Raw genomic sequence first — 23,284 nt, 5'->3', positions numbered from 1 at the left:
GTTAGAGATGGTCTAAATCTATATCCGGCTTTGTATTTTGCATAGTGAGGCCATCTCTAGTGAAAGGTCACTTGTATTTGAATAACACTTTTCTGATAAATAAATAATGGTAAGAATTTTGAACTTTCCTCAAAGTCTGTAAGAAACCTTTGTAGCAATACTGGCATAATGTGAGGAAATCCTCTCAAAATTCTGTGGCATGAGGGTGCTTCAAAGACATTAGAAGTTCAGCATTTCACAAGCCCTTTGTATCTTAAAAAACAAATCAATGCTGTGGGGCTGTTCGTATTACTCAGTGATACTGAAACATAAGGGAATTGTTATCTCACCGAGCTGCTTATTTCATAACTATTTTAGTTCAGAATAGTTTTGATTTTAGTTTGGAATAATTTACTGAGACGTATCTGTCAAGAAGCATTATCATGTACTAAGAATTATGTACAAACATACAGAAAGTAGATGTTAGCAGACTAATCACAAATGCATCAAAATTCTACTCCAGAAGCAACGCCTCCTGTTTTACTGTGTCAGCCCACAATGTCAAAGGTAGATGCTGATGGTATGGCATTAGAGGTTGAACCTCCCCCCACAATGGAAATTACATGTTGTTGTGTGTGACAGGTAGTAGCAGAGGGGCAGTCTGTCAGAATGGTGTCTGACATGGAAGTGTGAATGCAGCCAAGGTGTGTCACTGAACTCCTCCATGTGGAGAAAATGGCACCCACTGACATTCATCTACACTTGCTAAACATTTAGGGAGACGAAGTAGTGGTTGTGAGCACAGTGAAAGTTGGACTGTGTGCGCAGTGTTTTCCTTGCAACAATGCTGTAGTAGTAGTAGTTGTTGTGAAACAGCGAGTCACCTCTGCTGGTGCAGATTTTTATGAGTGTGACAGGCTTTTGTTCTTCACTGGTGAAAAGGCATAGATGATGGTTGCAGCTGTTGAAAAATAGTGTTTTGTAGCTGAGAATTTGCTCTTCCAAATAGTGTTATTGTTCTCCTTGTAGCTGTTGTAGCTTTTGTGGAAATAAATAGAAAGCATTACTTTTGGAGTCACCTACATATTTCTTCTTTGTTTAGCAACAGCAATAGACAGAAGTCCTGATTTCTTTAGGCACAAAGTGGCACCAGAGAATTGTGTCCATTCAGCTGCTACTGTGGATAGAATGAATACAGCTAGTGTGTTAAGTCATATTTTGATGTGAATGACTAACTCACAGGGCAACTGAGGGAAGTAAAACTAAGGCAGTGCCATCTAACACAAAAAGTACTGGGTGCTACTGTGGAAACAGCTGACAAAGCTGTCAAGTAAAACTGCACATGTTCAACAGCATGGAGTTCAGTAGGCAGCAACTGTGGTTTTATTTCACCATAGTGGAGCAGCTTCTATCAAAGATAGCATACTTCTAAGAAAGGGGGTTATGTATGTGTATATATAACTAAGAATAAATAAATAACTACATGTGCAATGGAAGCTTTTTTAACCTTCTGTCTGCAGAGTTGCATGATCTGGGAAGCAAAGTACAAGTTTGGATTCCATAGGTGTTTGTTCAGTTTATCAAATCAGTCTTAGCACTGCTGCGAACAGACATAATCATTTTTCACATGTGTGAGAGACTCACAATGTAATCTTACATCGGTATTATTGGAATAGAAAAATAATTTTGGTGCATTTGAAAGCCTTGCATGTTTTTGTCTGAATGCAAGTTGACCACTCATGGTTGTCTGAAAGCTGCAGTATTTCTGAATAAGGGTGTCATCTGGAATGAGTAAAAAAATAGCAGGACATAAACCCATTTGTACAGAGTAGTTAATAAGAATTTACTAGAAAAAAAATGGCGAAATGATTCTCAGATTCACACAGGAAAGTTCTAGCTTAGTTGTGATTAAGAAAATTGTTGTGGCAGATACTGCCCATAACAGTCTGGATGCCAGTGCAGGCTGCATGCTTACATGACCACATTTTTACTTTAGAATCAAGGAGCAAACACCAGTGGTTACAGGATGTAGAATAGTTTTCTTCCAAAGTGCATCTGACCTGATCAAGGCTGTTTTCACTTTGTTCTGAACATTTTATCTAACCAAACACTGGGACTGGCAGACAAAGCTTCAGGTATACAAAGTGTGAATAATGGCTTTTACTGCCAGGCCTACATATGGACCAATGGATGCAGGGTTTCTGCACTTGTCTACAAAATTATGTTTTTATATGCTAATTAAATCTTCAGCTTTATGCTCTTAGGTCTTCTGAACATGGCAGATAATGTGCAGGAAACATCTGCCAAAATGCCAGAAGATTTAAAAATATGAAGAAGTTTGGATGGAGAACTTAATTTGTGCGGTGTTATGTGGGGTACTGCAATACTTTTCCTACAGGCTAAATACTGATTTTTTAAAAATTATTGTTTGTTTATTTTCTGAAGCTTCTGGTAGTGCATTAAGTCGGGCATCCACTTAGTTATTTTGTGCAAGGAAGAGCATAAACAGCACTAGTGTCAAATAGCTCATCCACAGTGTAGTCACCTAAGGCTACCAAGTGAAAAGAGGGAGACAGCAGTTCTTTCATTTTCCCGACATTAGAAAATTCACAAACAGAAATGCTGCTCAGCTAGGAAACTGGAAACTCTTCCCAAATAGGGATTTTCTTTCTCACAGCTGAACTTTTGTTGAAATGTTTTCTCTCTCCTTTCTCTAGGTAGCGCAACTCAGGTTCTAAAAGAATGGAATATGACAGGAAAAAAGAAGGTAAGGACTTGTTCTGGAAAATTAGAGCATTCAGACCATTTATCAGCTGTCTGCAACTGAATGTAATAGTTTCATTTTGGCCTGTACTTTTTCTGCCTTTGCTAACATAGTTGTCTTCATCCATGCCCCTGTTCAGAATACCTGAAAGCAAATGTGTGTGTTATTTTTCATCTTGTTCATCTGTTGCTGTTTCTCTAGTACAGAGTTCTTTGTTTCTAGAACAGCATGTTTGAAAGTGTTAGAAGAAGCCAGACTCTAGACAAGTACAGAATAAATTTGCAAACAAGCCTACTTTCAATGTGCAGTTGTGTCCTGGAGAGTCACGGCTACTTAGCTCTAGAGGTTTTGCTTCTGGTTGTAAGAATAACATATGCATATGAGTCATCAATTAGGAGTGTGTACTAGGGCTGCTCCTAGGTCAGACACTTCAAGAATATGTTTAGGATACATATGGCAGCCTAGGGAGGCACTGTCCTGGAGGCTCCGCTTTATCGGTTGAAGAATTAAAGCAGCAGTAGTTAACCTCTGTCTTCTGCTCCTATTCATCCAGAAAAGAAGGATGCCTTCAGGGATTTTCCATGTTACTTAATGGGTGTCGCCATGGTTGTTAGGAGCTATCTGAGCTTCACTGAAGCCCAGGCTCTGTTACCATTTTGCAGTATAACTGTTCTGTTTAGAAGAAAGAGGAAAAATAGTGTGGGTCTTCTGTTTGCATTTGAAACTATTTATATTTTCAGCTGATCTGATACCATGGTGTGCTATATAATACATTGTATGTAAATTGCATTGTAGTGAATGCCACTTATATGGCATTTTAAGAATATTGGTCTTTGTATATACTGAATTTATGAGCTGCTCTAAGTAATGTCTGTTCTTGCAATATATCTCAATTTAGAATAATAGGAGAAAAAGAAGCAAATCTAAACAGCACCCAGGCAACAAGGATGCTAAAAATAAGAATGATGGGCCTGAGAAGGCATCTCAGGAGCCCCAGAGAATGCCTGGCTGCCATCTGAATGGATGCTCTAAGGACAACCGTTGTGATGATTCTGCCAATGAGAAACTGGAAGCCACTTCTCTAGACAACAAAAGACCACAATTTGTAGCGTCAGCGCCAGGCTGTCCAGAAACCACAGGTCAGTTCACCTGGGACAAGGCACCTTTTAGGTGGCAGTAGACAAGCCTATTTACATAAGGATCATAATTTTACTGCTATTATGTAGAATGTAATAAAAGGATATCAGAGAGGGATGTTTGTGCAAAGTGTATGTATCTGATAAATCTTTGCCGGTAGATCTGTGACTGGATGCAGTTTATCTTGCAATGAGTATCCTTGCAATGTCCTTTTTTTTTTTTCTTTTCTTTTTTTTTTCCCCCCTTCTTCTTTTGAGCCAATAGTTCAAACTGTAATCAGAGAGGCTCAGCTGATGCAGAGTATGACTGATATGAATACATGAGAATACAGGGTTTGGAAATGGCTTTGGTACTTTGGTATAAGATGGTGACAGGAGGGATCAGGTCCCTAACGTGGGGCAAAGTAATTTAGGTAGTGTGGGCCTGCTGCATATCATAACATTTTTTTATTGCCTAGCCCAGACTAGCCCTTTTTTTTTTTTTTTTTCTTTTTTTTTTTTCCCCCCCTCATCTCTGAATGCCAGAGTGGATCTCCACTGATTTTCTGTGATAGGGAAAGGAGGGCCTTAGTGTTGAAGGTGTGTGAATAGTTGCTTAGTACGTATGCATTTCTGCTAGGGTCTAGATACTGAATTGGAAGCTCTGGGGAGCAGTAACACAGAAATTCTTACTTGCTGAGTTCTAGTAGGTACAGAATTACTGTTTATGGTAATACCAATGAGAACAAACCTTCTCTGCAGAAGATCTATGAAACCTTTTGCCCTTTAAATTTTTTTTTAATGCTGTTGGTTGTAACAGTGTTTCATCTCTTCACTTTCAAGCTTCTGGCAGCCCTAGATTACGGCTGCTATTAGTTTTTTTTCTTGCTTTTACAAATTGCAAATATGATACATATTACCATAGCTTTAAGATTTTTATAAGCTTTTAGGTGTGTCCTGACCTAGTAGTTGGAAGTTGGGAGGTTCTTCAACACTACTAGATGCACTAGGTTTCTGGTCTTGCAGACAGTTTAGTAGCTACTTTCTTGAGGTTGAACGACACAAAATGTTACTAATTGTGTGCTTAAGTACACAGAACTAAACAGTGAGCAGAGTGAACAAGATCTTTTGGTTCATAAACTGTGCCTTCTTGGTTTTTGGGCAAGTCAAACGGGCTGTGCTAAAGCCATTTGAAATGCTGAAGCGCATCCTGAGAGCACTCGTCTCACATTTTTTTCCTTTGGTGTTGCAATCTCTTATGTTTTGTCACTGTCAGACTTGTTTGGTTTTGTTCCTTTCCTATCAATTTAATGTTACTGTAGGCATTTCACTGTCACCTTCAGACAGCTGACACAATAGAAATATCACAGGTGTCTGCTGAGAGCTCCTTGTGTTTTCCTCCCCATAAGAAACAGCAGGCTGAAGCCTTCCTCATATCATCTCACTGTCTGTGAGGTTAGGTCCTTCAGAGCCATAAAAGTGTGGCTGCCTGAAAGGGACTCCAGGAACAAGATAGTAAAGTAAGGCTGGTGTTTCCCTGTGATGTGCCACAGTATGATATGAGAGAATGTGTGGATATTGCTTTTAATTTAGGTTTGTTGCTGTTATTCTGTCTCCCTTTGTATTAGATGTCTCCAGTGTGCCTTTTTGTGTGTGATGGTTTCCTGCAATGAGTCAAAGTCTGCTAGAGAATCTTCTAACTCCATGTCTTGTACCTTAATGTTTTCTTGCAGTCCAAGAACGTGAGCATCAGAGAGTGTCTGTGGAGTTAAGTCCAGCGACTGTGAATGGAGTAGAGCAGCACGAGCCTCTTCAGTCATCAGTTCAATTCCAGGGTAACCTAGGCAGGCCAAAGTCAAAATCTTCCTCAGTTAAATCATCCAATGCTACAAGCCAACTTGAAACAAAAACAGATGATTCAGTGAAAAAAAGAGGTAAAGCAAGTCACTTCATGTGGTCGTTGTGTAATAAAATGGTCAGAAATCTGGTGCCTCTAGAATAAAAAATATGTGAAGAAGAGATGTCTTGGGAAGTGGGAGTAAAATCACGTTCAGTCTAACAGAAATGAGCACAACAATTTATAGCTGATTTCAAATGGTATGAAATTTCAAATGAATAATTTGATTTATTACAGCTACTTTGACAAATATCTGATTTGAGGAATGAATTTGTGTGTACATATTTAGGAACTTAAGAACATCATAGAAGAACTAAGGAAAATGTGTGCTTTTGGACTTCAGTGGGCAAAAATATCTTAAATTGTTCCTGCTCCCTCATTCAGAAAAGCCAAAATGAGCTTTCTGACTTTTGTGCTATTTTTTGTTTGTTGTTTTTTTGTTTTGTTTTGTTTTAGGGCCAAACATTGAAAAATCAGTAAAAGACTTACAGCGTTGCACCGTTTCTCTAACTAGATATCGTATGATGATCAAAGAGGAAGTAGATAATTCAGTGAAGAAGATCAAAGCTGCTTTTGCGGAACTACACAGCTGGTAGGTAACTCAGATTAAGGTCCCTCAGAACCAGCTAAGAACAAGGGACTCACGCAGGCCATTGGCATTGGTGGTCTTAGGCTCTGTTTATTTGTTCTTATCAAAAAAAAGATGTCACGTAATTGAGAAACAACTCAGCAGTACGGATGCAATACATGCATATCTGTGTTTACATACATAAAGGGGAACAAAACTGCAGTATTTAGGAAAAAATAAAACCTAGTGGATTTTTTTTTTCCAGGGCTATCCATTTTATCTAATTCTTTCATATCAAGTTCAGTGGCAGCGTAACTGAGCAAGTAAAAGCTTTCCCCACAGTCCAGTTCTGTGGCATATTCTGTAATCCTTGTTTTCCACTTTTAAGATGCGGAGAAAGAAGAGATGCAGTCTTACCTTCTTTGGCATCACATCCTTTGCTCTCTATGTTTTCCATACTCTTTGTTTCTTTTCCCACCATTCTCTTCCCCCCCCCGCACCCCCCCCAATTGTTTCTTCTTCACACTTATTTCAAGTTATCATCTCTAATTCATTCCTTTTCCTCATTCTTTTCTCTCCTGCTCTTTTCTACATTTTCTTTTTCCCCATTATAATTTGCTGATTTTTCAGCATGTAATACATATATTTGTAGATGTCACAAGTGCTTCTATTGCAAATTCCATGTTGCTATATATATGCTATGCCTGGCACTGTCGTCTTTATCATTTTTTGCAAAGGCTGCTATGGTATTGCTTTCCTTAGGGCTAAGAAAGAGACAGAGCAGCCTGAGTGGGCACTCTTTCTTGAACTTGTTTGTGTACCTGAAAGTTATGAAGAAGATCCTTCTAACAGGGTCAGTGTTTCTGCTCCTTGCAATCAGTCTGAGGGGTGTGTGCATCAGGTGCACCTCTGTATGAGTGAGAATATAAGCTGCCAAAATGTCAGAACGCAGCCACATCATACAGTAGGGTAAGACAAGGAAGAGAAGGATGACAAACTATTTAAGTTGCAGGGGAGGATCAGTAAAACTCAGCAATCTCCTCTCTCAATCATGTTTGAGGCATTTGTTGCCAAGGTTAAAACCCATGTTTGTGATTGTGTTCTCACACTTCTACGGAAAGACTGAATAGTTACCTTGGGGATAAAAGGAGAGCCCAGGAAATCTGAGTGAAGTAAGTTAAGTACAAGTGGAGCCACTGTTTTTCATAGCACCTTTAGCCAGCAAATCATGTGCACATATTGGGCATCCACACAGTCATATGGAGGACTGAAAAGAAACATCTGCTACTCATCCATACAGTCTGCTTCCAACTACAAATGGAAGACACTCTGTAGTAGTGAGGGACAGATTTAATTACTCTGTGTGCAGAATCTGACCAAAGAAAGACAAGCCTATTCTGCTTGTTGCTTCTCAAACACTTTGGTATGTCCAGTGGTTTATAAAAAGTAGGAAAACCAGCACCAAGAAGGGCTCTGGCCTTGGTAACACTTTAAAAATGTATTCAGATCCATTCAGAGAAACATGTACTGTATGTCTGGAGAAGATAAAGCAAGATTGCTGTTGCTGCCTAATTCAGTATAAAAGCAGAGTAGCAGTTAAATGGGGGAATGTGTCATTTGAAAAGGATGTAAAAATTCACTGCCAAGGGATAAGCTGTACAGTGTTGGTGCTCACAACTGCATAATGGTGCCATCCTCTTACTGGAACCCCTGCTTGGTGAACTGTAAAGATTATGGTTTTCTGCTTCCTACACTCCAGATTCAGTGGTACTGGATGAAGGCCTTTCCTTATTAGAGCTGTTTTAATATAAAGTATGGGCACGTGCCTGGGAAGGTCAGGGCTGGTACTGCTTTACACTGAGTAAAGTTTCTGTGCTATGGTCAGCATTTTCAGGCAATCCTCGTTATCTTTCTGTCTATGTGTCTGTCCTTCAGCTGATGTTCTTTAGTCCTTATGTGTCTAAAGAGATTTTCAAATCCTCTAGCAGTTTGTTCTGATTCTTACTTGCCCATCAATCATGCAATCCAGTCTGTAACCTTATCAGCAGAGAGGATAAGTATTCTCCCAAAAGTTTAGGCTTCCTGGAGCCCAGCTTTGTTTTCAGGTACCTTCAAAAAGCACTGCTTCTACCTAGGCCCCTAGCCTAACTCACACTGCCTGGGGGGTCTGGAAGGACTGAAGAGAGCAGCTCTGGCCTGAGGCTGGCCACTTGCCTGCTACAGCAGCTGGAGCTTGTGCTTGCTTTTTTCTCGCTGTCTCCAGCAGTTTGGGATTACTTTCTTTGGCTTAGTACTAGTGGAAGGAACAGATGGATCTCTTGAAACAGTGAGATTCATAGTCCCCCTCCTGGCCTCGTAGTCTTTTACAGAGACTTGCTTAATACCTTTTTTTTTTTTTTCCCACTATGCTTGGGAGGGTAGATCTCACTGTCTCATTTCCTGTTTGTACTGCATGGCCTCTATCTTTTTTTCTTACCTGGACATTTGTGGGTGTGTTTCTTCAGCAGAATTGCGAGCACGTGGAGGAAAAAGCAAGTGAATGTGTCCTTTCTGATCTCAGCATCGTGTTAAGGAGAAATCTGACTTAATAAACACATAAGGGGAATAATCTCAAAAATGTTTATTGATTCTAAGAGCCAAACTCCTCTCCCTTTTTTGTGACTTTCCAGGATGCTTCTGGGAAAGTTACCTCTCTTAACTATCAGGAGCACAGGAACAGGATTCACAGCCTTCTGCCATAGCAGAATGCATTTAAGCTAGCTGTATAAAACCAGTACAGTCATGAGATACCATTAACTGAATCAGGACTGAGACTCAGACAGGAAAGACATCCATGACAAATTGATGTAAAAATTATGTAAAACCTTGCCAGTTTCTTACAAGCCATGGTACAATTCACACAGTTCTTGAAGCTTGGTAAAATTCTAAGTTGATGCCTTCATTTGTATATAAATAAAATTTAGAAGTGCTATTTTGCAGGATGCCTTTCTATGTCAGTTTTCAAGTTTAAATAAGTTTTTAGGATAATGAATTCTTAACTGATTGTGAAGAAATCTATTAAGAAAAAATCAAATAGAGATTTAGTTATAATGGGTTTATCAGTAACCACCACGCTAGCTGGCTGCTGGAGAGAACAATATTAGCAATGATAGGTATAGAGCAATATATAACGAACTTGAAGAACTGAAATCCATTGGGGATCTTTTACTATTGACAGATGGTACCCTACGGAGAGGAAGAATTCCAGTGAAATTGATTTACTGTCTTTTGTTTAGCTGCTTACAGACTGTATTTGTGATCAGAATGAAAATTCATGTAATGTGGTTTGCCGTGTAAACATTGTGCTTGTTCTAATACAGTGATCAAATAAGCTTCAAAGACTGTGAACACTCAAATACAACTAAGCTAATATTGGAAGAATATTGCTTACTGAGACATTGCAAAAGATGTGTTGTAAGAACACCTTTTCTTACAGTGTTTACTGCAGTAGATACTTCAAGTATCATTCCTGCAGTCATGAAACGTGGCCATTCAGTAATCCTACCAAGCCTGTAATCACCTGTTATAGGTCCTGATTAGTTCTGTATTTACATTCTCATCACATTGTTCTAGTTCTTTTTGCTAACATTTGACAGGCACAGTTGCTGATTGGGGTGTGAGTTCTTTTGTAAAATATGCAGTTTAGTAGAGGCTTTTTTGTTGTTTTCGCTTTGCCTGTGGTTCAGGTATATTCTGCTACAAGGGAAATGGATACATGAAATAAAGGGCAGTGATAAACCATAAGCCAATCAGGTCTCTTGGATGGAGTTGAGGGCTTGCTTGAATCCATGTGTGATCTCAGCTTAGGTATATCTGGGTCTGTGACAGTACTAACTTTCCCACACTATTTTACAACTTGCTTGAGTTGTCAGCAGATGGTTAACTAATTCAGCTTTGGGGAACTACTGGGGTCTGTTCCAAAGCCCTCTGCTAGAGCAAAGTCACTGGAGAACAGCATGCCCTATATTTTGTTTTTAAGCTGAAGTCATCAGCCCCCAGTAGTGCCCCCCAGCTAACAGCCTGTTTGCTGCTCCAGGCCACATTCTCTCCCTCATGAAAAGAAGACTCATATTGTATGTTGTGATTTGAGTTTCTCACCTGCTGAGGTCACCAGTGGGTCCTTCCAGATGAAGAGCCCTACTTCAGTCATTCAGAATATGGTACCTATGTCTTTTTCAGTCTCCAAAACAACAGTATTTGTCAAATTGTGTACAGAGCTGATTGTTCTGAGGAAGCAGTGGTGCTCAGTAAACACCTCTAGGAGAAGACTGGCAGATTTCTGGGGCTTGAAAGAGCTCAGAAAGGGTAATGTGAATTGGACCTATACCAGTCACTGCTATCCCATTCATCTCTGTCTGCTGTTTTCAGTTGCATCAACATGTTTGCCTCTATGGCATCTCAGCCTTTTTTTTTCCCGAGTGCTCAAGGTGTACTGAGGTTTACCATGATGCCTAGGAGAGACAAGAGGACAGAGAATATTCTGGGTATCATGAAGCCTTCTGATCCTTATCAATGAGGCTGTAAATCTGGCAATTTGAAGCAGTTGTTTTTGAAGGAACACCATTAAAATTTCACTAAAATGATTGAAATTGTGGTGTTGCAGCTGACTGAAAACCCACAAGTGAATATCTCTTTTACTATATATGCTCTAAATTTCATGCAGTAAACTAGAGAGAGATTAATTTGCTTCCTCTAATGTCAGAATAAATTTAGAATTTGTTCCGAGTATGAGTGTGAAATGAGGCAGCTGTCCACATGATTTACCCCTATCATTGCTGAGCTGGCAACTGACTGCAGTGAGATGATGTTTGCAGCTCTTTTGCTGTGGCATGCTATGCAAGCCCAGGCACAATTAGTGTCCACTTAAGTGTCCTACTCTTTGTTAGGTTCTTACTTTTAGAATCTCTTATGTGAAAGGATTCTTAATCAGTGCTATCTCCCCAGCAGCATATCATATCTTTACTGCACAAACTCTGGCCCTCTTTGACGCATCTGAATGTTTTTTATGGTAAGTCTCTTTGTTGCTGTGTTCTTTCAGTAGTAGTATCTTGTCCTTGGAACTCACGTCAAAATCACCTGGTTATTAAAATCAAATGGTGCTGAAACCTGTGCTCCAAGCTACAGATGCTCTCTCCTGGTTAGCAATTGGCAAGATGCTCTCTGTGGGTAGGAAAGGAATCAAATTGATTCCTACTCAGTTTCCTTAATAACTGACCCTTCTGTGAACTAAGAAGAAATCTAACATTTCCTAGAGCTAGTTGGCTTACAAGTTTTCAAAGGAAACATTAATTTCCTCCATTATTCCATGATGTATGATAGTTCAATTTCCATGCTAAGGAATGTAGCTGTACACTTTCAGATGAGAATTAGTATACTCCATTCCTAATGTGGAGAGAGAATCCGTGTCCTCAGCTGGAATGAGTTAATACAGCTTCCTTTTCTTCAGGGAAGACAACCCCATGAAGATCTATTGAAGAAAATATATTTATTACATTAACTGGTAATGACAAAGGCACCAAGCTCTTTTTTTTTTTTTTTCTTTCCTCTTTATTTCTTATTCTTTGTAGTGTTTTTTTTTTGTTGTTGTTTGTTTTTTATGTCTCTTTGTAACTACAGTTTTTGTTGCACTGCCAGTCATCACATTCCTGGCCTCGACTGCTTCAATGTCCAAATGCTTTCCTAAAATGTTCATCAGAGACCACACTGAAACATTAGGACTGGAAAACTGTCTAGTAACAGATGGGGTCTGACTATAAAGTATGAGAAATATATCATAGCAGTTGTATTTCTTTTATTCTGGTATTAAAATTGTTTTTACTTGGCATCAAAATAAAATGATAGTGGCCAAGCTGTTTAGCCAGGATGTGTCATTGGAGTTGGGGGAGGACAGTCAGGGAATGACCTGGGCCAAAATAGGTTTCTGATGAGCTCTGCTAATGCAGGCTTGCTGCTTGAATATTTTTTTTCCCAGCAGAAACATTATATAACCTGTGGGGTACACTAGGGAAGCATTTCTGTAACAGAAGTAGCAAAAGCAAAAATGTACAGATTTCTTGAAGATAGGGGAAAGTAATGAAGACCATAACAATCTTTGTGGAGGATAGATATCAAGGGAGAACTTGCCCAACTCACTTCAGTCACCTGCTGTGGAAGCCGAGGAAGTTTACTGTAGCACATGGTTACAAAAGATTAACTGAAAATGCTATCTCTATTCAGATTAAAGAGCTGAATTATCACTTGACTCTTTATAGTCCAAGATTAATGTGTATGACTGGAGAATACTGTTGGCTTTTGGGAGTCACTGTGAAGGTGGCATGATTGACTGGTAAAACCTGAGGGTAGGGCTCTGCAGAACTTTGGTTGCAAACCTCCTGTGTGAACTTCATTAATCTGTGGGAAGGTGTTCAAGAAAGCTTCATTGCGCTTGAACATGATATATCTGGTGAATTTCTGGCTGTCAGTTGTGTATCTGCCATGTGTTGCCTACACTTCCTGCTCCTTAATCTTGCCCTGTTTTAGTTAACAGCCTGTGCATCCTTCTCTCCAAAAATCTTTTGTTATTGACTGCTGCCCTCTGAACACCATAGGATCTTTGCTTACTTGATCCTAAGAAGCCCTCTGTTTTCACCAGTATACACTGTGCCATTTTGAAATACAGATCAGGAGCTGAACACAGAGTTGTGTGACAAACTGTTGAGAGATCTTGGGCTGGCTCTGCCTGCCTTATCTGTGTCAGATTTCAGTATGTTATATTCTGGAGATACTGTGCAGTGTGTCTCTGAAGGCAAGCAAATTTCAAGTGGCTGTTTTTAGGTCTTGAAGGCCTGTTGTCCTCAGCTGGGTGCACAAGCTTGCATTCAAGGATGATTTTACTGAGCTGAGAACTCCACTATTCCTTTAAGTGAGCGTGGATGCTTGACCAACTTTTTGCAGTTTCCCCCCAGCTGCTTGAGATTACTCACCTAGGCAAGCAGAACTATTGATGCTGGGAGTGTTTATTAAACATGAATATGGCTAAGAATAATCCTGTGAAGAGAAACGAGGGACGTACCGGTGTGCTACCCACTGGAAAACAGCTGATACTTCACCAAATGACATTGCTGGAATGGTGATACAAAAGTTTTACTAGACCTCATCTGCTCTCAGTAGACCCATCTAATGCATTAGCAGTTAGGTGACTAGAAGCACTGTCTGGGGTTGCACTTCAGGGCCTCAAGAAAGGAAGAGCTTATGAAAACTTCAGAAAGCCCTGTGAAAGGGGAACCACTCCTTCCCAGTCTTTGGTGGATGAGGAAGCTTACTTCTGTCATAGAAATATTTCTAGGCTTATTCATATCACAAAGTATTTTCTTGCTTATTTTGACATACTTTGCAAAAAAAAAAAAAATAAAAAAATCTCCATAGGAACAGAAATAGCCCTTTCCATATGCTTATATTTCTGTTTTATTGTCAGTACAGCACTGAAATCTGAGCCTTATTAACCTGAGCAGCAGCAGAGGTGTATCTGGCTTAGTTAGAAAAGGGAATGTTTTGTCATTTGATGACTGCCGGTGCCCAGACAATGCAGAAGAAGTAAATTAGAGTGACCTCCACATCTGTGCAGGCACACAGGCAAACCAAGGAAGTGCCTGGTTAAATTAACTGATAATAACTAAATGCACTGATAATAAGTAATCTCTGTAGTGAGCGTGCCTTTCTTTCAGCATCCACTTTTAAAATCCTTTTTATTTCATTACTTCCCGTAACTAAGATCCGAAGTCTTTGTGTAGTTTTGCTTTTGGTCTTGATGGAGTTATGGCATGGACTAAATGGTTATTTCCTTTATTGTTTTTTGGTTTTTTTTCAGCATCATAGACAAGGAAGTGTCGTTAATGGCAGAAATTGACAAAGTTAAAGAAGAAGCCAGTAAGTACAAAGCATGTCAGGGAACTTCTGGTATATTCATGTAAATATTTGTTTTGTTTTGCAAAAAAGCAAACTATGTATCAATTCAGTTCTCAGCATTCTCACATTTTTGCTTATATGCCTATTCTCAGGTGTTTTGGGAGAGATTCTCTATAGTTTGTTTATAAGGTTTGTATAGCAAAGCTTCAATATTTTGACATAAGGGTAAACCAGAAATTTACATGAAGTTAGATTAAAATGTATTCCTTCTACTTACTTAACACAGACTTTTGGTCCTCTTGTTTTTCCCTTATTTCTGTGATTTGTTAACTATTTTATTTTGATTTCTTAACCGTTGTTTTTGCTTGCTTGTCATCATATATGAGATACAATGCTGGAAGTTGTTAGAGGAACAGGTTATTCTGGTTTTGTGTGCCTTTAAGGGGTAGTGATCATGCTCCTGAATAACAGTAAAACCTAGATGTCTACTGGAATCTGTTTTCTTAGTAATCTGTGAGAGCTGATCTCACACCAGGTTTTCATGCCATCTCTGTCTCTTATATAGCTAAGGTATGTTTATGGTTTGAAGGGGGAAAAGCAGTTTGACATGTATTAGCATATCGTATTATCTTTCTTATACCCACCAGAGACATAGTATTCATGGACAAGTAATCCAGGGAGTATGTTTCAATAGAGAAAGCTATGCTTGGAACTAAAGAATAAACTAAGTGTTGTTAGAATGATACTTTGCCTGGTAAATTAAAGTATTGCTGATATGGATGCATATAATTCTTTCATTTGTTTGTGAATGTAAGGCCCTTTCAAGGGAGGTGTTCTTGAATGCTTCACATGTATTTAGATCTAGTTAATTAAAAGAAAAGTTATCTGTTGCTACTTTTAAGTCTCTTTACAGTTGTATACAAAGGTAGACTAAAAAGAATGAGTTGCTGCTGCAGCAATTGGCTTTAGTTTAGGTTTGGAATTTTGTATGCTAGCTTCTCTGGTGCTAACCTGTGGGAGGGGCTGTGGATGGGAATGTGCTTTTTACTCCAAGTGTCAGTAGGAGATGAGATAGTATGGTTTAAGCAGTCACTTCAGCAAAGGCATTGCTGACCTTGGGGAGAAACAGTATTATCGTTGCCTAGGATAGTCAGTAAAACTACTGGGCAAAGAAAAACAGCTGGTGAATTCTTCATGTAATCCAATAAACGTTTCTCATTCTTGGAGTTTGTATTCCACGAAAGGGAAATTAAAGATCAGCTGGAGGGACAGATAAATGCCTGTTCTTAGCAAAAGTAGTAATGTAGGTAGAGGTTTATCAACAGGTTGAAGTGAGCCGTAGCCACATCCTGCCTTCCTCTAGGCCCTACCTTGTGTGATACATGCTCTTCTATTGCATGATGGGGGGTGCTCCCATAATGCTGTACAGCCACTACTCTGTGTTCCCTACATTTGCTGGACTGTTCTGTACTTCAGAAGAAGCTGCTATCCAATAAATAAATGCTACTGGGCTGAGAAATATCTTACCCTGCAAAAATGATATTATAAAGGATGAGCTGGTTGAGACTTGCCAAGACTGCTTAGGAATTCTATAGCAAATGAAGGCAGGAAAGTCTCAGCGTGTGTAAGAAAATCTCTGCCTTTATGATACTTTACAACAGCTGCCACCCATTTACCTACCGTATCTGTGGACATAAGCTGTAGACAGGAGGCTATAGCTGAAAAGTCTGTGATTGCTAGTTTTTATATGCAGGTGCTGTCTTTCCTGCCTGGTATGAGTGTTGATCCCAGCAGCCATGAATCGATCTTTTACATTAAGTCCCCGTGTAGGTAGCAGAATTTTCAGTTTTCCACCAAAATTGTCATATGTCACATTATCCTGAATGTAAGTGGACTTGCTTTGTGACTCATGGTTAACCTTTTCCTGTAAAAGTATAAATATTCATCACTTCCTTATACCAAATATATGGGCAGTGGTGAATACTTAGTGTTTTTTCATAAGGACAGTTGGCCTTTGTACAACTGCTTTGCCCTAGAAGTGGCAATTGTGCATATTCTGTACTTGAAAGCAAACCTGCAGTGCCAGTGATATGAACTTAAACCAAATATGTACAGATTTTTATTTCTATTTTTCCAAGGGAGCTATAAGCCCCTGTATAAATAAACAGAAGATTTCTTCAGAAACAGGCTGCTGTCTTAGGGAATGTATAATATCTAAATGAAAAGATGCCTGAATTTGTGCTTGGGAATAAGGCACTGGAAGACTCAGAACTGCACGCCTCTGCTCCATTTGTCTAAACATTGAAGAATTGGTTTAACTTGATTTAACTTGGTTTAATTTGAATTTATGACAGCTATCCCATTTTCAAACATTCAGTTAAATACACCGATTGTGCAAGAAGCATTGTATTCTGTCCAGATAAAGTGTGAAGTGTGTGCGTTTCTCTCATGGTACGGTGTTAAAACCTAAAGAATAATGAATTACAGATAAATTCAGCTTCATAGCATTAATTATTGACTACTGGTATTTGGCAGTGGAAATCCTGACTGCTCGACAGAAGAAAGCTGAAGAGCTGAAGAGACTGACGGACCTAGCCAGTCAAATGGCTGAAGCACAACTGTCTGAACTCAGGGCTGAAATTAAGGTCAGGCATTCACTTTTGCTTGAGCATGTGAGGTGTCTGCACAAAAGTGAAGGCAGTGCTATCATGCTAACATGTCCAGGCTGCTTGTTCCTCCTGTGGACCAAAGGGTAACTGGCTTTCTGTAGGGAAGTCATACCTTATTAAAGAATTATAGGGCCTCTGAGCAATCTGGATATGCTATCAGAGAAGTGTAAGCTATCCCTTCAGAGGTGAAGCAGTAGAGAGTTTTGCTGTTTGTGTATCATTTATCAGACCCAGTTCACAAGTAAACCTGATAGCTTCAGGTTGAGTTGATCAAATGCAGACACCCCAGTGAAATGACCCACTTCCAAAATGTGGGACAGATCCACCTATCACGGGACTGTGAGAAGTGTTGTTTGGTAAGGATGTGAAAATTTTTGATTCTGCATAAAGATCCTGCCAACAGGATAGTGTAAAGTGATTGCACAACTTTAAAGCAGACTTAAGTACTGATTGGTCTCTATAGCATCTATACAGTCTTCTGATTAGAATGCCAATTACCCTTAATTTGTTTTTATTTCTGCAGCACTTTGTGAGCGAACGGAAATATGATGAAGAGCTGGGCAGGTCTGCCCGATTTTCCTGTGACATGGAACAGCTGAAGACCCAAATTCAACTCTGTGGAGAGAGTAAGTGTCAGTGGTTTAATACACCTACAGTCTCAGAACGTAGTATTCCGAACGCTTGTCCAGGAAATGCTGGGCAGAAGTAATGTCATGTGTACTGCCAGAGTGTGTGTACAGCAAGTCTGATCTGAACGGTATGTCAAAACAGGAGGTTTGTTGAGGATGCACGCATCATTTTTACAATTTATACCATACTATACAAAGTATACGTATGTTGCACAGACCATCTGCATGTGCAGTTGCCTTTGTCAGAGATTTTCAGATATTGCTGAGGTCACTGAGAGTTCTCCATCTAAATGGGAAGTCAACTGTAGAGAACTCTCAAATTGAACAGCTACTTATGAATAACTAGTACATTGGAAGCTTCTCTTTGTGAGTATAGTATTGTGAAATCAATTCATCTGCCTCTCATCTGCTAGGAGGCAAGTTCTCAGCTGTACAGCTGTATTCAGTGGGTTTTTCAGGAGCTGAAGGTAATCCCAAATACTACTTCTGTGAAACCATCTGCTTTCCTGCTTGGAAATTCATATTCATCTTCCATATATCGTGTTCCTGACTTAAAATGGGAGATAAAAGCTTGACAAAGATGAGAAAGAGTCTATCCCCCCAAAAGGCAAATGCTATCTTGCTTTGCCCCATGCCACCCTGCAGTATGATATTCCATCAGCACCATCAATCAGGACAAGCTATTAACACAATGCCAAACTAGTGCATTTTGGTGAAAGGAATATAATTTTAGGAAGAAAATAATTAGTGTTTCTAAGGAAATACTAGAAACAGAAAAAAAATCAGGTAGTCTATTGATACAGGCTTGTGATTGCACAGCTGACTCCCATAAGGCATAACTGATTTATTTTGTTAGACCATAAGAATTGCTCTTGAAGAATACTTTGTAGATCTGCTAGGTCCAGATCCTGTCTCTCATTGCTGCCAACCCAGGATGTTCCAAAGGAAGGCATAAACTTCCCAGTAATGCACCTAATTGATCGCAGTGACCTCATTGCACCTATCTCAAAGCCTGAAGTTTGATTGAAAGTTCTGCATAGCTAGCCAAGAATGTAACCACAGCTGCTGTTGATGCTACAGTCTGTTCTCATTCAGCTGCTCTCCTAAATATCTTCCATCTGCAGTTAATTCAGGAAATTAATTATTTATACCTCATCTTAGCAGGGCATTCTTTAAACATATTCAGGTATAGGCCCATTGAAATCAAGTCAGTGAAGTTCAAAGAACAGCCATTAGCAGGGAAGCAGTGCCATCTTTCAGCTGACAGAGAGAACTGGGTGACTAGAGAACCTCTGATCTGCTCTTAGTGACTTTACAGGATATGACTTACATACTATATACTATACATACTAGGAGCTGTTTAAGTGTTTCTGTTTGAAGCATCCTACAGTGACGTCTATACTTTACTTAGGAAGTACAAGTACACTTCAAACAGAGACACCAGGCCCGTAGCTAAAAAGAGCCATTTTTAAAAGCTTTAACACCAGCAATATCCAAAGCTCCTGGTCCTATGCAAAGGTAGGTGTGCTGCAGCATGAGGAGCAGGAGTACATTGGCAGCATAAAATCACAATGAAGAACAAAGAGGTACAAAAGCAGTTGGACTGACATTTATCCAGAATGCTTTCCAGTGGATTGTACATCTTTTCTGTTAAGAATGTTTTGATGTCAAGCACTTGGATTTTTGTATAGGCAGTCTTTTAAGGAAGAGAAAGCAGCAGCATTCAGTGACAGCATAGCTTACAGACCTCGTGACAGAAAGTGCATTATCTTGTGCAGAGCAATGCATTGTTTTTGTGAAGAAGACACCTACTGGGAGAATCTCTGATGTTAGTTTAACTTAGTAGGAGCCTCAAAAAGCCACCCAACAAAACAGCAGATGATGCTTAGTTGCTAAAATTATTCCACATCTTCACTGAAAAATTGAAGTACCTACTAGATAAAAGAACAGGTGTCTTTTTCTAGTTTGTCATCTGTGCTGAAAGAAAACATAGAAATTATATAATCAGAAAAATCAAAACTACAAATTAAGATCAAGAGCTTTACTTCAGTATCCTCAGGCTCCTTTTTGAGGTGCCATTATACAGAAGCAGACAGCTTGAAGAGCTTGTGGAAATGCAGAGAGATAGGATTCAAGAATTTGTTTGTACTTCACATTCAGATATGGAATTGCTTGAGAAATCCTTTGATTTTAAAACAGTAAGAAGTAGAGAGCAGGAGTATACTGAGATGAACACTGATTGGTTCTTGATAGTGCCAGATTTGGCATGGTCTATGTGAAAGGGAGGAGTGCATTGCATTTGGTTCCAGTTGGATAGATAACCATGGTACTGTCTTCCAGCTAACAACATAGCTCTCTAGGCTGTCCTTATCCTCCTTAACCTTCAGGCAGCTGTGCCAAGGAAAACATTTTCTCACATTTATATTACAAATGGACAAAGTAGTATAACCCATAGCACAAGCATGAGTCCACAGGAACCGGGGTGTTCTGGCCTTCTGCCAGCCTCATTCCAGCTTTAGTGCAATTCCTCTGTGTGGGGTTTTTGTCTAGAGGCACCCTTAATGATGAGGCAGTTTCAGAAAGGTAAAACAATATGACTGTAAGCAAGATAAGAATTCAGTCTCAGATATTGATCATTTAACAGGTAATAGAGAATACTTCTTTTATTTTTATAGTTTCTCACCCAAAGAACAATTATTCCTCAAGAACACCATGCAGTTCGGTGCTGACATCATTGACCTCACATGCAACAACTGGCAAACAAAATACACACACTCGGAAGTCCTCAAGTAATGCCAAGAACTCTAATAAAACAACCAGCACTAAAGTACAAAGTCATCATTCTTCCAATCCTACAGAGTCTTCTCCCCAGGGAACCCCAACAAATAAGCAGGTAAGAAACCAGTTGTAAACAAAACTAAATGGTGTCCAAAATATCAGGAAAACCTGCATTATTGAAAGCCTTCACTGCAAAATCAAGGACTTTGTTTTAGTCCATATTTAATTCACTATTTTCAAGAATATGGAAGCATGTTTACAGGCTGCTCAGTTGTAACGTATTAGCCATACCTCCGTTCCTGTGTTATATCAGAACTATTTCAATGCTATTTTCTCTCTAGTTACACTGATGTTTTTCTGCAATTTTAGTTAATTCCGATGGCTGCTTTTCTTTTACTAGTAGAAGAACTCAGCCTAACAACTATCCCATTTCTTTTTGGGTAGAATGGGCCTTCTAATCAAAGGCGAAGATTCAACCCACAGCACCAAAACGTCCGTCTTAATGGATCTCTTAAGCCACAAGGTGCCACTAACGAGGCAGATCAAAATAATGTAAAGAGTAGCTCCAGGTCTGAACACAGAAGACAGCAGCACAACAATTTCAGACCTAAAAACAAGGGAGCTATGAAAAATCAGGAGCAGTCTGCAACTGCAAGGACCACAGAGAATGTGACACATCCAGAAAAGAGCCGACGGAAGCATCACACAGCAGACACCACAGATCACAGGCCTTTCCGAGGCAGTGTCGGCAGGGTATCGCAATGCAATTTGTGCCCTGCGAGGATGGAGGTCTCTGCTGATACCACTGTTCTTTCAGTGCCGGCTGTGACTTTGGTGGCTTAAAATGTCATGGTGAAGGCAGGCAGAAAAATATTCTCATTTTAGCTTCTTCCTCAAGATGCTTGATGGTGAAGAAAATAAATCAGAACACAGACATTTTAGATCTGTTGCTGCTTAAAACTTATTGGTATCTTCATTATTTACTAATTATCAAAATTAATCATACTTTCAAAGCTTTGCAAAATATGTTCATAGTTATTTTGTCGTGACAGTACAGAATCTTACCAAAGCAGCATATACTACATAGAGGAATGAAATCTAGATTGGAAAAATGAACTCGGAATTAAATTCACAATAGCAAAAGGCTTGTTGTAGATATGTGGTTATACAGTCCATAGTATTGTTCTTTAGAGCAGCCTATATTAGAAGGATCCCAGGACATCTGTGTGCTGTGATCTGCAATGAAATCAGATAACCTTGTAGAGTTTTTCTGCAGTCTCTATTATACACCTCATTATTTCTGTGCATGTATCTGCGTGTGCCTGTGTGCACATGTACATACATACACATGCATGCACACAGTATTGTTACGTACAAGAACATTTCAAAAAGCAGCACATTTGATTTTAGCTTATTATTCCATAAACTGAGATCTTTAGACTCACCTATAATTTGTACTAAATGTATTACATATCGGTATTTTTCATTGACAAACTATTTTTATGAAAATGCTCATTTTGTTCAAGTTTAGATTATATATAGTCATGGCTATTCAGATGCACAGCCCTATTCTCCATCCTTCTCAGACACTTTTCTATGACTAGTTGGATTTATTTTTTTGCATATAAAAACTCACAGGTGTTCTAGACTTGAATCCAGATTATTTTTCTATATTTTTTGCTGTAGAAACCATCTGTCCTTAATGAGAGCTATGACTGATAAAGTTGTTATGGCAACATGCAGCAGATTGTGGAGGTACATATTTGAGCAGATACTACATCCTTCTGAGTTTTCTATTGAAATAAGATCTTAGTGTTAATGTTCTGATTATGTATTTCAGATAACTTGTTTCTTCAAAAAAAAAAAAATTAAAATCTTCTTTCTACAATATTCTGGTGTTTGCTGCCTCGCAGTACCTAAACACTTGTGATCGTATTCAAGTTGCATTTGCTTAATTCAGCTGGTGTCAGTGGGAGGCTTTTGGTTTGAGATTGGCTTGGACCAGGCTTTTGCTTCTAGCTAAATTCCAATGCCACAGGTGCATGGGCCAGCACCTTGCCATGAAGAGCTGATCTTGGACAAACCTATGTTAAACAATATTATTGAAAATACAAAGGTACCAGAATCCAGACCTGACATCAAGTGAACTAGAGGCCTGGGGATCAGAATCAGTGAAGTGCAAAAGGGTCTGTTTCCCACTGAGGTCAGTACGAGTTGGACACTTTGAACATGTATTGTTGGTTATTGCTTTTTACCATTTTCCTCTGCCTAATTTCCGTGAGCTGATGACACACTTTCTTTGTATTGAATCCCACATTTCCTGCATACCCTCATAAAATAATCTCTCTATGAACAATTTTGATTATTTCTCTTGATAGCTGTATAGTTTTCTACGCGTGAAGGATGGTAAAACCTGGTTTTAGAGGGCAAATATCTTATCTTCTTCTGGAATAGCGGTGATAAAATAAGTATCCCTAGGTAAGCACTGGTTTTTTTAGCATTGCAAGCCTTTTTCCTATCTGGGTTAATTGCCTATCAAGCTTTTGGGCTGAACCTTTTAAGTAAAGGGAGCTGAAACTCCAGAGTCAGAGTGCTGTGGCCACCAGAAAAAATGCATTTTCAATATTTGTCTTCTGCTGTACAGTTTGACCTGTAACTTCACAGTTAGAGATGTAACTGCAGCACCGGTATGGGTGTTACAACACAACAATATTATACTGCTTTTACATAGTATCTGAAACTTACTTATCTCTTCTTGTACCCTTTCCTAATGATATTTGAGGTATCTGTAATGACTTTTACCCCTTCCTTATAGCTTTTCCACTTAACAGGATTATTGGAAGTTATTTTATTCCACAAGTCAGCTTCCTTACAAGCAGGCTTCTTCAAAACAAATCAAATCTAACATAAATCATAACTCAGCACAACAGGACGACCTTGTAGTCTTCAATACCAGCTTCTC

The 23,284-nt window shown here is 39.2% G+C and overlaps 1 protein-coding gene across 4 annotated transcripts in view; it reads left to right on the top strand.

Annotated features, from left to right (window-relative positions):
• SPATS2L (spermatogenesis associated serine rich 2 like) overlaps positions 1 to 22,212 on the top strand; it is a 67,958-nt gene extending 45,746 nt beyond the window's left edge. For 3 of the 4 annotated variants that reach the window (XM_085552715.1, XM_015868172.2, XM_032445712.2), the window contains exons 5-13: positions 2,697 to 2,746; positions 3,642 to 3,882; positions 5,592 to 5,792; positions 6,212 to 6,347; positions 14,209 to 14,267; positions 16,782 to 16,891; positions 17,439 to 17,541; positions 20,220 to 20,437; positions 20,767 to 22,212. In XM_085552715.1, coding sequence (XP_085408841.1) covers positions 2,697 to 2,746; positions 3,642 to 3,882; positions 5,592 to 5,792; positions 6,212 to 6,347; positions 14,209 to 14,267; positions 16,782 to 16,891; positions 17,439 to 17,541; positions 20,220 to 20,437; positions 20,767 to 21,165 — 1,517 coding nt within the window. In that variant the 3' untranslated portion in view covers positions 21,166 to 22,212. The remainder of the gene's footprint in view (positions 1 to 2,696; positions 2,747 to 3,641; positions 3,883 to 5,591; positions 5,793 to 6,211; positions 6,348 to 14,208; positions 14,268 to 16,781; positions 16,892 to 17,438; positions 17,542 to 20,219; positions 20,438 to 20,766) is intronic. The other variant, XM_085552716.1, reaches the window with a different exon arrangement.
• Positions 22,213 to 23,284: the final 1,072 nt, after the last annotated feature.

This window comes from Coturnix japonica, chromosome 7 (assembly GCF_054131305.1).
Source record: "Coturnix japonica strain WE chromosome 7, WE-NBRP24, whole genome shotgun sequence".
In the NCBI taxonomy this organism is placed as follows: Eukaryota; Metazoa; Chordata; class Aves; order Galliformes; family Phasianidae; genus Coturnix; species Coturnix japonica.
The sequence above is the reverse complement of the archived record's forward strand: the minus strand, read 5'-3'. Positions and strand labels throughout refer to the sequence as shown.